The sequence below is a fragment of the Lycorma delicatula genome, chromosome 11 (assembly GCF_047948215.1).
Source record: "Lycorma delicatula isolate Av1 chromosome 11, ASM4794821v1, whole genome shotgun sequence".
Taxonomy (NCBI): Eukaryota; Metazoa; Arthropoda; class Insecta; order Hemiptera; family Fulgoridae; genus Lycorma; species Lycorma delicatula.
The window spans coordinates 56,927,147-56,942,773 of NC_134465.1; the positions used below are offsets into that span (position 1 = coordinate 56,927,147).

The 15,627-nt window shown below is 29.1% G+C and overlaps 1 protein-coding gene across 1 annotated transcript in view; it reads right to left on the reverse strand.

Annotated features, from left to right (window-relative positions):
- tho2 (THO complex subunit 2-like protein) overlaps window positions 1-15,627 on the reverse strand; it is a 134,716-nt gene that overhangs the window by 16,104 nt on the left and 102,985 nt on the right. Inside the window, exon 28 of the mRNA XM_075378427.1 lies at window positions 3,747-3,911. Coding sequence (XP_075234542.1) covers window positions 3,747-3,911 — 165 coding nt within the window. The remainder of the gene's footprint in view (window positions 1-3,746; window positions 3,912-15,627) is intronic.

Below are 15,627 nucleotides of genomic sequence, written 5' to 3' on the forward strand. Positions count from 1 at the left end.
ATTTAGATAGGGAATATGAAGAATTAATCATTAAAATAAAGGATAAAATGAAAACAGTTACAATCAACCCAGGAAAAAATTTATATTTTAAGTTTATTATCAAGCAGCTGGAGCATTCAAAAGATTCAAAATGAGTTTAGTGTTAGTCAGTATTTAGCTCGTCAATCCAAACAATTAGTTAAGCAAGTGGAATTAGCCACAAATTTGCTAAAAGAAACCCAGTCACGTAATTCATGAAAATGTTATTAAAAGTGTTCAAAATATTTACCAGAATGATGAGCACAGCCAAATGATGCCAGGCAAGAAGGATTATGTCTCTGTAAGGCAAGCTGATGGGAAGAAAATTAATATTCAAAAAAGGCTTAGGTAAATTAAAAGAATTGTATACAATCTTCAAAGAAAAACATAATTTAAAAATTGGTTTTACAAAATTTACTGATTTAGACCTACATTTTGTTGTGTTTTGGCTGGTGGGTCAGGTACTTACTCTGTTTGTGTATGTGTTATCCACCAAAATGTAAACTCATGTTATCTGCTCTTAAAATGAAATGTGCATGCTGTCACAGCGTGAAAGGTGTCCAGGCACTAATGAAGGGCTCAGATTACTGCAAGAGAGCTGGGATGATTTTGATTCTGAAATTATCTTCAAACAGTGGGTTTCTATTGACTGTTATGAACTAACTCAAATTCTTCCATTTCAAGACTACTTAGATAAACTTACTGAAAATTTACATAATCTAAAAAGGCATCATTTTGTTGCAAAGAAACATTTAAAAGGAAAACTTGTTGGAGGGTGAATGTATTGTAATTGGGAACTTCTTTAAAAATTTTCCTTTTGTGATACAGGATGAAGTCGTCACATCACTGGTCAAAAACATATGCCACAGTACGTCATCCAATTCTCATATATTTTAAAAAAGAAGGAAATTTACAAAGCCAAAGCTACTGTGTGATTAGTGAATACTTGAAGCAAAATACTACACTGTTCTTCTGCTTCCAAAACCAAGTTATAAATAAAATAAAAACACAAGTTAATGTTTTTATTTTTCTGATGGCTCCTCAGCCCAGTATAAAAACAAAAAAATTCTCATAAATTTGTGCTACCATCAAGAAGATTTTGAAATCGCAGCTGAACAGCAGTTTTTTACACCATGGTAAAGGAGCATGGGATGTTATTGGTGGAACTGTAAAAGGAACTACGACTAAAGAAAGCCTTCAAAGTACAGCAATCAAATTGTTACACTTTTGAAATGTACAATTATTGCAAAAACAATATTAAAAATATAACATTTATTTTCTGCTGTAAAAAAGATGATCAAGAGACTGAAGAATACCTCAGTTTTCGTAATCACAACAGTCCCAGAAACAAGAACCTTTCACAGTTACGTTCCAACAAGTCAGAAATATATTCTGAAAGTCCAGGCGACCACTGAATCAGAAACACTTATGTTAGTATTGGCACACAAGGACATCAGTGTTTCTAACTGCTTTCTAGGTTTACCAAAGCCAAAATGTAAAAATTATGTCTGCTGCATATACAATGGCAAGTGGTGGTTAGGTGAAGTCACTGAAGTCAAACTACATGAAAATGAAGAGGAATATCAAACATACTTTTTCCATCCGCAGGGTCCTGGTACTTCATTCAAGAAATCATTGAGGGATAATCAAAGATTGGTTCAACTGGAAAATATTTTAAAGATTCACATGCCTTAAGAGCTTTTTCTATCAACTACTGGAAGAGGACACAACATTACACCGAAGATGAATGAGGCCTTACCAGTTCTACTCAATAAAAAAAATGGCAGGAGAATTGAGTTATTTTAGTCAAGTTTGTTATCAAAAAGTACAAGATTTATCCATAACTTCCATTAGCAGAATTAAAATAAGGTAAACTGAACATGTTAATGTATTTGAATTGTTATATTTTTGTAATTATTTATCATTCTGTAACTGACTATTTATCATTTTGTAATTTACTATTTATTAATTATCAATTTATTCATTCTAATAAGTTTACTTGTAATTTTGATAATGTGAAAAAAATACATAACATCAATATTTTTTAATACATTGTTTATAGTTAGAAGGAACAATTTTTTTAGTGGTTTTGTTGGCTTCATTACTCATCAACCCCTTTGAGTAATAAAATAAAATTTATATGGTTTTAAAGTATATAAAAAATACTTACTGCTGTAAACATTTTAGATTTTTGCCACCTGTCTCATATGTGGTTTCTGGGTCCCAAAAATGAGACATTTTCAAAATCTTATGATTTGGTGGCCATTTTTTTTTTTATGTACACTGAGTACCTAAGAGTTAAAAGGCAAAAAAACAGGCTGTTACCCTAAGCCCTTCATTATTTATTTTGGGCCTACAATTTGAAAAAAAAACAAAAAAAACAATTTACAAATTGTTGTTTGTAACATAACTTCAGTAAACATTACAAGATGAGTAAAGCCATTCTGACCCTCTGTATGATGTAAAATAAGAATGCTAAAGCTCATGGAAAAAGTGATGAAAATGGCATTACTTGTTGGTGAGTTGGAATATAACTCTAAACACCCAACATCACCATTAGATATAATATGAAAAAAAGAAACGTAAATAAGTATGAAAAATACAATTTATTTCCAATAAACAAGCTAGTTCTCTAACTGATTTTGAAATGCTGTACACTATTAAATATAATACTTATAAATAATACCAGCATGGGCTCTCACCGCTATTATTCAATTGCACTCTAGAAATGAGGCAATGAGGGAATGGCACAAAAATGCCCTCAAAAGTAAAAATAGGTCGAAAAATCAGAACAAACTGTTTTGGTTTTGCCAACGACTTGGTACTGCTAGTAAATGATATTGACAAAGCTAAATCAGAGATATTAGAACTTCAAAACATTGCTAATAAAATTAGCCTCAAAATATCATTTGAAAAGACAGAAATTATACCCAAAAACCAACATGATTAAAAGAAGTACACATAAACAGTAATAAAATCAAATTAGTAGCCAAATTTAAATACCTCTGAGAAATAATAACAACCTAAACAAAAAAAGTCATCCAAATAATTAGAAACAAACTAGATAAAACTCAAAAATTAGCCTGGTACACTTACAATAAAAAATGCCTATCAATAAATGGAAAAATACAACACTACAACACAGTTATAAAACCAGAAGCCACTTATGCAGCCAAAACACCTGAATGAACAATTAGACAGACAGGCTCCAGAAAATCAAATGAAGAATTGGAAGAACCTGCATCAATAAAAAGTACCAGAAATATAGGCATTGGTGGATTGTGCCCAACAAAATGGTGTATAAAGAGTTAGAAACTATCACTGATAACATGCATAAGAAGAGACTAAGTTTCTTTGGACATATCATGAGGATGCAAGATTCAAGACTTCTGAAACAGTTAGTTAAGTATGATCTAGACTAGAAAAATTCCAAGACAAGATGCAGATGGATCAGAAGAAAACTGGCCTTATACCAGAAGATACCACACATAAATTAAATTAAACAAGAAGGTCAACAACAAAAATACTAGTTTCATACTCACAAGAAAAAACTCACAATACCAACATTTTCAACACTACAAAGCGTACAAAGTTTGGAATGTATGAAAATGTACTGGAAGGACCACACGGCCCAATCAGTCCCATCGAAGAAACTTGGATAATGGAATGACTAAAGTGATCATAATAGATAATAATAATATCAGCATAACAATATAAAAAAATCTTACCCTCTTACGACCAAGTTTACGTTCTTTCCTTAATTCTTTTTCTTCATCAGTGGCACGAAGAGCTTTACTTTTTGTTTTTTCTCGCCTTTCTTTTTTTTCTAATTTTTCAATATTACTACTTGCTGCTTCTAATGCAGCCTGTTTTCTTTCATCATGTTTTGAAGTCTGTAAATAATAAAATATATATTTCAAAAATATCAACGCGATGGGAAAACATTATTTTATTTAATTGCCCTTATTTATAAATGGGTTATTCCAAAATTGATTTCAGATTGGCTGATGTAGATAAGCAGGTAACCAAAGCAAAACGGCATAAGAGCAACAGCTGCTGCAAAATTTTATTATGATCTCATCTGCTACCTATTCTGTTTACCGGTGTTAAAGCAGTACAATGATACATAGAGATTATGACAATCAATTCCACCAATAGTGACTGTTGTAATAGGTTTTTTTTAGATGGAAGGTCACAGTACACCATGACCCATCATCAACTGCTGTGTCATGTTCATGATAATAATATTATGATTAACAGCTCTAAAATTATTTCAGCTCATATAAATTTCAGGAATTTATAAGATCATGATTGATGAGGTAGATTTAAAAACATTTTTTAAAAGGTAAGTATCAAAACCAACTTGTTGACATGCACAAAACTCAACGAAAAGTCATGCCTTGATTTTCTTTCAATATTATATTGAACAGTAAATTATGATTTAGACAGGAAAAAATCTGAGAAAAGCTCAAAAATGAAGGGACTGAGGAAGAGTCCAAGCAGTTGGTAAAAAGCATTTTGAAGTGAATTTTATTTATAACTTATCATCAGAAGTTTATTTGTAAAATGTTGAAGAAAGTTTTAAAAGATCAATTAAAAAAAAATAATATTGCACAGGTCATTTATAAAAAGAGTATTTATTTGTTTTAAACACTTAAATCACTTAGAAGACACAAAATGGCTTTTTAATTGGGCAGTCATATGAGAAATCTTTCACCATTTAATTGATGGATGAAGTCTTTTGTGAAAATCCATAATAATAAAAACGAAAACAAAATATGTTTTTTTTGATTTTCACAAGTTATAAACTTATCACAAAAACCAACCACATTCAGTTTGTGAACACCTGATTTTTTAGTTTATACTTAAGAGAGTGGCAGATCTTGTGAAAAACATATAAGGGACCATAAATTTTTCTTTTCCAATAACAAGAAGGATTTTAATTATGCCTGTATTTTAATTGATGAGAATGTTTTTAATGGAAATTCAATACTTACGATGAAAACAAAGGTTGTAAACTGGACATTTTAGTCATTGGACATTAATAAACTTAGAAATTCTAAACTTACTTTTAAATGATCAATTAAGCCTTGAACAGTTCACCATTATTGAACTTATAAATGGGAGATAATAACCTTCATATTTTATTGAAATATTTTAAATATTTATTTAAATATGCCCCTTTTTCGGAATTGACCAATAGTATTTACTGTTAAATTTATATATTACTGATACATGTGCACAATCCCTATTGTTGTTCTTTATGTTTCTATCTCTATTGGTTTTATGTATTTGCCTTGTTCTTCGTATAGTACTTTTAAGCTTTAATAATTTGTAAAATCTGAGGAAAGTACTAGGTACCAAAACAGCCATTATTTTTAAAATAATTTATTATGTGAAATCAAAAACCATAGTTTTCATTTGTTTTTGTTTTCACCATTTCTCTTAGACTGGATTTTTAACAGAGTGATTATCATTTCTTTGTCAATATATAGATCTGGCTGTTTAATCAATGAACAGCTCATGAGTAACATTAATAACTTGATGGTTAAACCTGGTGGGTATGAATTCTTTTACAAGAAACTGAATAAATGCCTGACAAATGCTGTGGTACAGTAAGTGCTTGAAAGCAGGTAGCAACCATTTTGAGAATAACATAGACTTACAGATTGATAACTTATTTAATTTTTTTTAATCAGCCAATCAAAAATCAATTTTGGGTAGTTTTTATGAAATAAACACTGCGATATAAATACTTTTGTCAAGTTATTCTATGAAATAAATTTATAATTAAAGAAAGAATAAATTATAAAATTATGACCCGAATATACCTTTTGTATTATCTAGAAGATAGAGAATATTTGCTAGAAACAATAAAAGACTTACTGATGATTATTATTAGAATACGTAATCAATATTTTTCTTCCACAAAGTCATTACTACTATTTAAACATTTGTTTTTTGAATCAGTTATTACAAACACCCAACGACCACCTATTTCATTATAACAGTGATAGTTAAATTCTTTTATGTGTCACTTTAAAAGTCTTTTGGGATATCATGATATAATTTGACAATTTGTTAACCTCTTGCTCAGAGCAATAAAGAAAAACATTGAAACATTATGAGGAATAACAGTAGTTTTTTTTTTAAATCCAAGTTGCCTGAGAAGTAACAAGTTAAAACAAGATTGAAGTAAATGCTTTGGTTTATGAATATAATTTTTTTCTATGAAACATTCAATCTTTATAGATAAAATATTAAAAATTTTTTTTTTAAATTTGTTAGTTCATAATGTCATGATTAGATTATAAATTTACATATCATTTGTCTACAGGATGTAGTATTAAGAATCTAAATTAAACTTTAAACTTAGCTGAATATTTTATTTCTAATTTTCATTTCAAAAACTATACATAAAATGACTGATATTTTAATTGTAAATATGAACCTGTCATCACAACACTAGGCTGGAATTGAACAAACACAATAGAGAATTACCTGTTATGAAATAAATGATAGTTCAATCATGTACAATGCACGTAAACAAACATCATTTAGTCTCTTTATAAATATTGTTCTTAAGAAAAAAACAACTAAAATTAACATGAGTTAGAAAATTTTAATTTTAAATAATACAGTCACGGGTTTTTCATCTTTCAAGAAAATGTAACTTTAAATCTTTCTAAAACAGTACACATAAACTGTTTCAGTAACCGTTCATAAATTTCTCCTAATTTATTTCAACTTTGCTTGATCTTGTATATTTTTATAACTTAATCTACTACTACATAGAACATGAATATAAATAATACGTAGTCTTCTTTAAAGTAGTAAGCCTTTTGCGCACAAGATAGCGTTAGTGTTCCAATTCTCATGGTATATGAGTTGTAGTGAGTCAGGGTGGATGTCATGTGACAGCTGGTATTTGAAGACAGTAGATGTGCAAAAGTGATGGAATTCTTAAACTTAGACATAAGGTATTGTGATGTGAAGATGAGTGAACTTTCTGCAAAACTGCACTACATTTTACGATTTTATTCTGATATAGGCACAAATGCTGTGAAGGCTCATGAAGAAATTTTTACTGTTTATAGGCAAGATACATTATCAAAAGCAACAGCCAAAAGATGGTTCATTTGCTTTCGTTTTGGAAATTTCAATGTTCAAGATGCTCCTCACAGTGAGCAACCAATCACAGAAGTGAATGATATTCTGGCAAAAGTTGAGAAAGACTGGCATGTAAACAGTCATGACATCACCAATGACCTAAACATCCATCACCAATGTTAAACCACTTGGAGAAAGATAGTGACAAAAAGAAGCTCAACTTTTGGGTACCACATGGTCTGACTCAGAAAAAATTACTCGATCGAATTTCTATCTGCAAATCTCTACTATAACATATGAAATTGAGCAATTTCTGAAGCGGTTAATCACAAGTGATAAAAAGATGATAACCTACAACAATGTAGGAAAAAGATTGTGATCACAGCTCCACAGTCTGTGACAAAGTCCACACTGACACCCAGGAAGGTTAAGCTATGCGTTTGATGGGATTGGAAAGGTATCATGCATCATAAACTGCTTCAGCCAGACACAACAATAGACTGAAACCAGTAGGTACTATCTACAATTAGTGCAATTGCACCTAGCAATTCAAAAGAAACACTGAACTGGTCAACAGAAAGGGTGTCGTATACTATGCTGACAACACCAGACTGCATACATCTTTAATGACCCCGTCAGAAATTGAGAGAACTTGACTGTGAGGTTTTAATGCATCCACCATATAGCCCATACCTGGCACCCTTAGACTATCATCTATTTCAGTCTCTGCAGGACTTCCTGAACAGCATTAACTTGGTTTCAAAAGAGGCCTGTGAAAACCACATGTCACCATTTTTTGACCAGAAATAACCAAAGTTCTACATCAACAGGATTTAGCTGTACATCTAACTTTATAGCTGGTATTGCTGGAAATGGCAGAAGATCCTCAACAAAAATGGTGTATATGTGATCTAATAAACGTTATTTTTCAATAACAATAAATTATTTTCAATTTTGGCCCCCAAGGGCTCAATGCTTTTTAGACAACCTTATACAACAAAAAATAACCTATATATATGATTTTAAAAAAAATAAAATTAAAGTTTGATTTTTATAAAAAAATATTTGTGTAACACTATTTGTACATTTATTACATAAAATTGTTAATAAATTTTAAAAAAACAAATGCTTGGAAAAACTTCAGAAACTCTTACAAAATATTTTAACTTTAATACACAAAAATACTTATTTTTTAAGTACAGTAAAACTCATTACAGAATAATGTAAGCTGGACACTTCTATTATGAAAAAAAAAAAATTATTTTTCATAATAAAACTTGTACACGCATTTTTTATATAATCCTAACATAAAATAATGTTAAATTACTGTTTGATAAGATTAGTAGAATAAGTTTTAAAAAATTTACAGATATTTATAAACTATTCATGTTCTAACCTACCAATTGTTTTAATTTTTTACCTATATATAATTGTTTTTTGTTTGTATATATGACTTGTATTTTTCTTTTTTGTTGACATCACAGTTAATTTAATAAACAAACATGTTATAATGAAATGAATAAAACCAGTAATATGTTTAACTGAAGAACAACTACATTTAATTACAACATTTTTAAATCAATTGAAACCTAAACAATTCCTAAAACAGTCTAATATGATAAGAATACATGGAAAAAAATAAAAATCTATGTCTATGTTTGGACTTTTTACTGTATAATCTAATATCAACAAAATGTAATCGCCTTTATTGAACCACTATGTTTGGTAAATAAATCTCTGGCAGATCATTATTCAAAAAATTAGCATAAATTATACATAACCAGAATATTCAGATTGCGTTCATCCATATCCTAACTGGATGATCTAGTACACCTTGCCAAGTTTCTACATCTAGTGAAGTCTTTACTACACGTAGTAACAAATTTATGACCATCTCTACATGTGATAAGCATGTACTAGCACTACTCAATAACCATTTTTTTTTTTAATGTACTCAATTTCAAGATGTGCATTAAGAGCAATATAATTCTCTGGTTATAATTTATTCTGTATTTTTACCTTTCAGTCAATAGTAGATTACATCTGTAGCTATTAAGGTTATTTAGGCAATTTAATAACTTAAATTTTAAAAAATCTAACATTAGTTTAATGTGTTAATTGTATGAGGGTACTGTAACATTTCTCATATACAATGAGAAATATTATCATATATTCAATTATTCTGGACTAAGACAGGTCAGTTTCCTGGCACCAACGAAGACTTCAACTCTATCTTTATATAATACAAATTATGGAACAATTACAGTAATGTGATTGGTATTATATATAATTATACATTATATATAATCACCACACACATATTAAAAAGAAAAACACAAATAATTTTCACTGGTCATATATAAAACATTTCATCTTTCTTATCACTTAACAGAACTTTAGCTTATCCTTCTTTTAATTCTGTTTTTATTTTACATGTATGTCAACTGCAGAGTACATTTCACCAATAAATGAAGTTCAGTTCATTAAATTTAATTTCACATCAAAAAGCAGCACAACAGATTTAGCAATAGAAATCATTTCATTAATTAAAATTTTCAGAATGTTAAATCTGTTATTAAATATTTGGATTCCAATTATTCAGTTTTAAAATTAATGTGCAGTTTATCATATCTAAAACAAAATAAAACAAATAATACATTTTGTATTAATAATTAAAAATACATTTAATATAAATTTATATAAAGAAATTACTAAACTAATTTAAATAGATTAGAATCTTGACCTCACAATGACTGAAAAATTAAGTTCAATATGTTAATAAAAACGTAAGCTAATAGAAAATAACTAAACTCAATTATAATAATGGTTCTTTAAAAATGCTTGTTTTTGAACAAGTTTATGTTTGTAATCTACTCACAGTTTAACATTCATAGATTTATATATTTTGCAGCTTATATAACTACTATTTTTAACAATTTTAATTCTGCCTTGCTCCCGGATTATTTATTTAGTGATAAATGTAGAATGGAGGGAAATAGTGATATAGTAATGAGAAACAACGGTTTGGAGGTAAATAATTACTGTTGAAGTATCATTTATATCTCATTTCCTTAAGGAGTTAAGGGTCTCTCCAAGATAAAATAGTGATGAACTTCTTGGATAGAAAAAAAATACATATACATATAAGTGTATATGCATATATATATATATATATACATGGATACATTTTCAGCTACTGACAAAGAAAACAACAGACACACATCCACTATTTGTTATAGAAGACAAAAAGTGGATGGGAATTACGACCTTAATACTTCTTTATTAATATGAAAAAAGAAGTTGATGAAATTCTTTATCATATTAAAACTGGTTATAAATCATATGAATCTGTCACAAAATAGTTATTAAAATGTCAGTCAATGGAGTTGTAGTAGTATCAGTAAAACATTAGTAGTAGAAAGCAAAACATTATACTAAATCTCTGAAGAATAATCGTATCTGCCTAAAGTGAACATGTTTTATGATCTAAACAAAGTTACAACACTTAGCTTGAACATTTGTGTTGAGAAAACCGTAAAAATGCTATCATGTTTTAAGATATGCTTAAAGATTTTCTCATTCCATATAATACATACTGGTACAGAGTGTTTCATTTTAATCTCCCCAGGTGATTTTATCATGATCTATGCACAACACAAAAAATTATCTTAATAAAAGTTACTCAGATTGCAGGGGGATATTGCACAGTGACCTTGACCTTATTTCAAGATTAACACAAATTTTTTAAATGGAATGACCTATTTTTTACCCCACCAATGAAAGGATCAGAAAATTTTTCATTGGAATATGTGGTCACACACATACCTTGGAACTTTTTTGAAGGTCATACAACTAACCATCAGAGATAGTGTTATATGGGTGCTGGATTCTTTATGCAGATATTTACAGCCACTGTTTTCTAAGCTGTGAAAAGAGAATTGCTATCTGGTACTATCTTGAATCAGCAAATTGTGTTAAGCAGATACCATATGTATAACTCCTAAACCATGAACTTCAAGGAACAGGAAAAAATGAAACATAACACATCTACCATAATATCATGTTACAATAATACCATCAAAATTAATTTTAACAAAAAAAATAATAAGTCATAATTTCTTTTACTGTATAAATACTTCGATTTTCCTTCTAATGAAAGTACATGATTAATTACTCACTACACAGACTATACTGTATTCAGTTAGCTTGTAGAGTCGGACTATATTATATTCAGTTAGCTTATAGAGTGATGAATAAATAAACGTTGCGTTCTTGTGAGTTCGTCATGATTCTGCTGAGTTATGTCTCGTTATCACTGCCAATTCATAACGCCGTATCTATATACAATACTATAATCATTACTCATATAGTCACCGTATTAGTATTAGTCATATAATAGTCACGTAATGAAATATTTATATAATTGTATGTCTTCTCAGTTCTATTAAAACCCTTGATTCTTCTCATATGATCACTCTTTTGTTCTTTTTTGTGTTTTCTGTTATTTAGTTACTTACTTTAATGTTATTTAAAGTTAATATAATGCATTTTTTAAAAATTTTACTGGAATGTGAGTATAGTGTATTCCTAGATTTGTGTCAGTATGATTTGATTTATACCATTATTTCGACACCATGTCTGATACCAATTCAGTTGATAATAGTACACGATTATTGATATCCCTTCTGAAAAAAAGCAATATGTCATGTGGAAAAACACATCAATTTAAATGCCCACAAAAGCAAATTACAAAGTAATCCAATGGCGTCGATTTCATATGTTGTTTAAAATGTTAGCAAAACTGCTAACATAAGTGGAGATTGTGCTGCTTCAGTGGACAATGTGATTTGTGAGTATAAATTTACTAATGAATTACTGTCTCCTAAGAAAGCAAAACCCTGAAGGTCAACTGAAGAAAAGGTTAATGATTTCGATAAAAACGTGATTCATAAAAACATACATGAATTTTAATTTTTGAAATTAACTGCCTACAATAGACAAAGTGTTACGAGCAGTAAATGATGAAAACAATTACCAGAGTTCTTAAGAACTTTTTATAAATTGTTAAAAAGTATGAATTTTAAATAAGAAAAACAGGGCCAGGAAAATGCTTTAATTGACAGGGATGATATCATTATATGATGAAGATATTACCTCACTGAAATATAAAACAAAATGAGGCAAGAAGGCTTTAAAATATATTATAGAGATGAATCAACAAAGGCTATAGTATGGTCAACAAAGGCCAAACGAAAAGTTTAGTTTGAAAAGATAAAGCTGAGAATTGGTCAAAAGAAGTCTTTCTGTGTGGCTGGTCTCAAGAGTTTTGAATCTGAATCTAAAGGAGACTACCATAATGAGATGAACGGCAGGTTTTTTTAGAAATGGTTTAGCGATGTATTACCTCTTATGGAAAGATGATTCGCTTATATCTTAATTGACAACGCTCCTTATCATTCATGTGAAAAGGAAAAAATTCTAGCCATGTCTTAGAAAAAGAAAAATATCAAAATGTTGAAAAGGAAACATTTTTGAAGAGGATGAACTTAAGATCGGATTATTGCCAAGGATTTCAGATGTTAAAAGTAATTTTAATGTGTATAAAATTGATAAGTTAGCAAGATCCAGTGGTAAAACCACGGTTCAATTACCTCCTTATCATTGTGAACCCAATTGAGTTAATTTAGGGACAAATTAAAAGTTATGTAGCATCAGAAAATACTACTTTTAAAATATCCAATGTTAAAAATTTATGCTTAAAAGCCATTGATGAAATAGGCCAGCAGGAATGGAAAAACCGTATAAAATATGTAATGGATGCTGTTGAACCAAATTATTGGGAATTGGATAATATAATAAAAAACAAAATTGGGCCTCTAATTGTACCTCTTAAAACAGACAGCATTACAGATTTCTAGCAATTAGATGAAGGAAACTGAATTTATTATTTTTTTATTATCATAGAAATTTAGTCTAAAATATCAGTGAACTTTTACGGTTAGTGGGCAACTGACAATTTCATAACTCTTAAAAAATCAAGGAAACTACATAACAATAAACAATTTTAATGAATGAGATACTCATGGGTTATCAGATGTGCTGAACAAGGTAGGAAATAATTATATCATTTAACATATCTTAATTTATTTAAATTTAAAATATATGTTTTTGTAAAATATAATAGCATGTGGTTACTAAATATTAACATCACGCAATTTCTTTTATACGCATCAGGATTTACAGGAGATGCTTGTGAATCTGCCACCTGCACACACAGACTGTTTACTTAAACTCTCTAAGTTAACAGAATTAGGTAAACATGATATTTTTAGACTGATGATTACATGAGACAAATTTTACATTGACCAAATCAGATGCCATCCAGAAAGCAATCTGTAGATTTATTCTTAATATGTTTTCTGGCATCACTGCATGGTCCATGGTAGGTAATCAGGAAAAATCCACGTCCAGTCAGGAAAATGCAAAGTTGTATGGATTAGAAACTTACATTATATTAGCATAAGTATGGAAAAAAGCAAACGTCAAATTCTATTTTTAGAAACTCAGATCTAAGAACATATAGCTAATGAGGCGTCTTCAGGATTATATATTGATATCTCACAGAGCTTAAAAACGGTAAGGAAATTCTTAAAAATGAAGCTGGACTGGTACATAAACTTTTATTTAAATAAGGAATTCCATTGTGACAAGTTGTCAAATCTAAATGGAAAATGTAGGTGACAATAATTGCTTCCTGATTTTTGCTATGTCAGATGATCAAAGACACAACTACATGGAATATGTGAAAATCATCTTAAAAGTGCTTGTAGAAATAAAATATCCTTTAATTTAACTGTGGGAAAAGTTGAAGATTGCTATTTCCACTGCAATCCCAAGATTAAACCGCAAAGTGTGCGTCGCTAGGGTCACTGAATGAATGGCTAGAAAATTCACCTACAAAAATCTATGATGAACCCAACATTTGTGTTTCTATAACTGTGAAGATGCACTTCACAGTCATGTCATAGTCAAAAGATATGCAGTCACACTAACTAAATTAACCATGAATTTGTCTCTAAGGGGCAAAGTGATATTTTATTTTGATTGAAAGCACAGGTTCCTCACAACATTACAAACATAATAAATAATGCCTGGTTTTGTATTCAAAAGTTGAATAGATAAAGCACTTAGTCATACAAAATGAAACTTAATATTTTCAGTTGTTCTTGATCCTATGTTCTTTGAACTTACGATGTAGCATACAGTTCCCTAACTAACTGAAGTAAGATATTATGTTCTCCTGGGATTTTTTAATTGTATGAAAACTAATTAGAAAAAAAAACATATGCATTGAATGAGACACATATCTGTTCAAATACTAATCTTTCGGGAAAAACAAGCTGTGGTAAATAAGAGTTGGGTACAAGATACACTGAGTGATCTCATATTGCAAAAACACAAGAAATTAAACACCACATTATATCTACAATGTTAATGCTTTTTACAACAAATTTAAAGAAACTAAATTACTACCATGCCAAACTTTTATAAAATTAACTACCCACAAATTGAACAACTAATTAAATAAACATAATAAATTTAGGAAAAAAGAATATTAAATAGCACTACTTACATTGTACTTTAAATCTTCAAATAAGATGCACTAATTATTCATTCATTAATTTTCTTTTACAAATGTATTTTTATGAATTATAATCGCTTAACAAATGAAATGATTTCCATTCTAATTTTTCATTTTCAACTTATAAATCAACTGAATCAAATGCACATGTAGATTTTAATTTAATTAAAATAAAATTACTGAAAAATAATATGTAATTAATTTGATGTCTATATCATTTTCTAAAACAAAAAACCTAGAGTAAACAAAAGTCACATAAATCATAAAATGATAAAGAAACCTTAAAAATATAATTTTAACTAGTGATAACTAATTTTAGACGAAAAACCAGTTTTTATACACATTATTTACAGTATCCTGTCCTTTGTTTATAATTCATGCAACAATTTAACAAATCTTTAAAATTAGTATATTATGAAAATAAAGTGGATATATGATCATACAATATTTTATGGTGAATAAAATACTATACATTAATGCTTTGCTTTAATAAATCAAAACAGTTTCTTAACATGGTAGCAGTAATGTTTACTTTTTTAATTTTCAGATTGCATATGATTTAAGTCCTTCTAGAAATATTCATTGCATTTATTCATACTGAGCTCTGCCTCACTTTCTTTCATATAATTCCTGGGTCAATTTCACAACATTAAATTCAATGGTGAAAATTAATTCAAAATGTATTTCAGTATCTTACTATAATATGCTACCCATAACATTAGAGGTGGACTGGTTGAGCAGTGTTAATTAAAATCTCTGATATGTAAACAAGTTTATGAAGATTCTATTTGAATATTTTCATCAATAACTTAAAAACAATGGCTTTTATAGATAAGTAACTAGTGGGGATGAAGTGC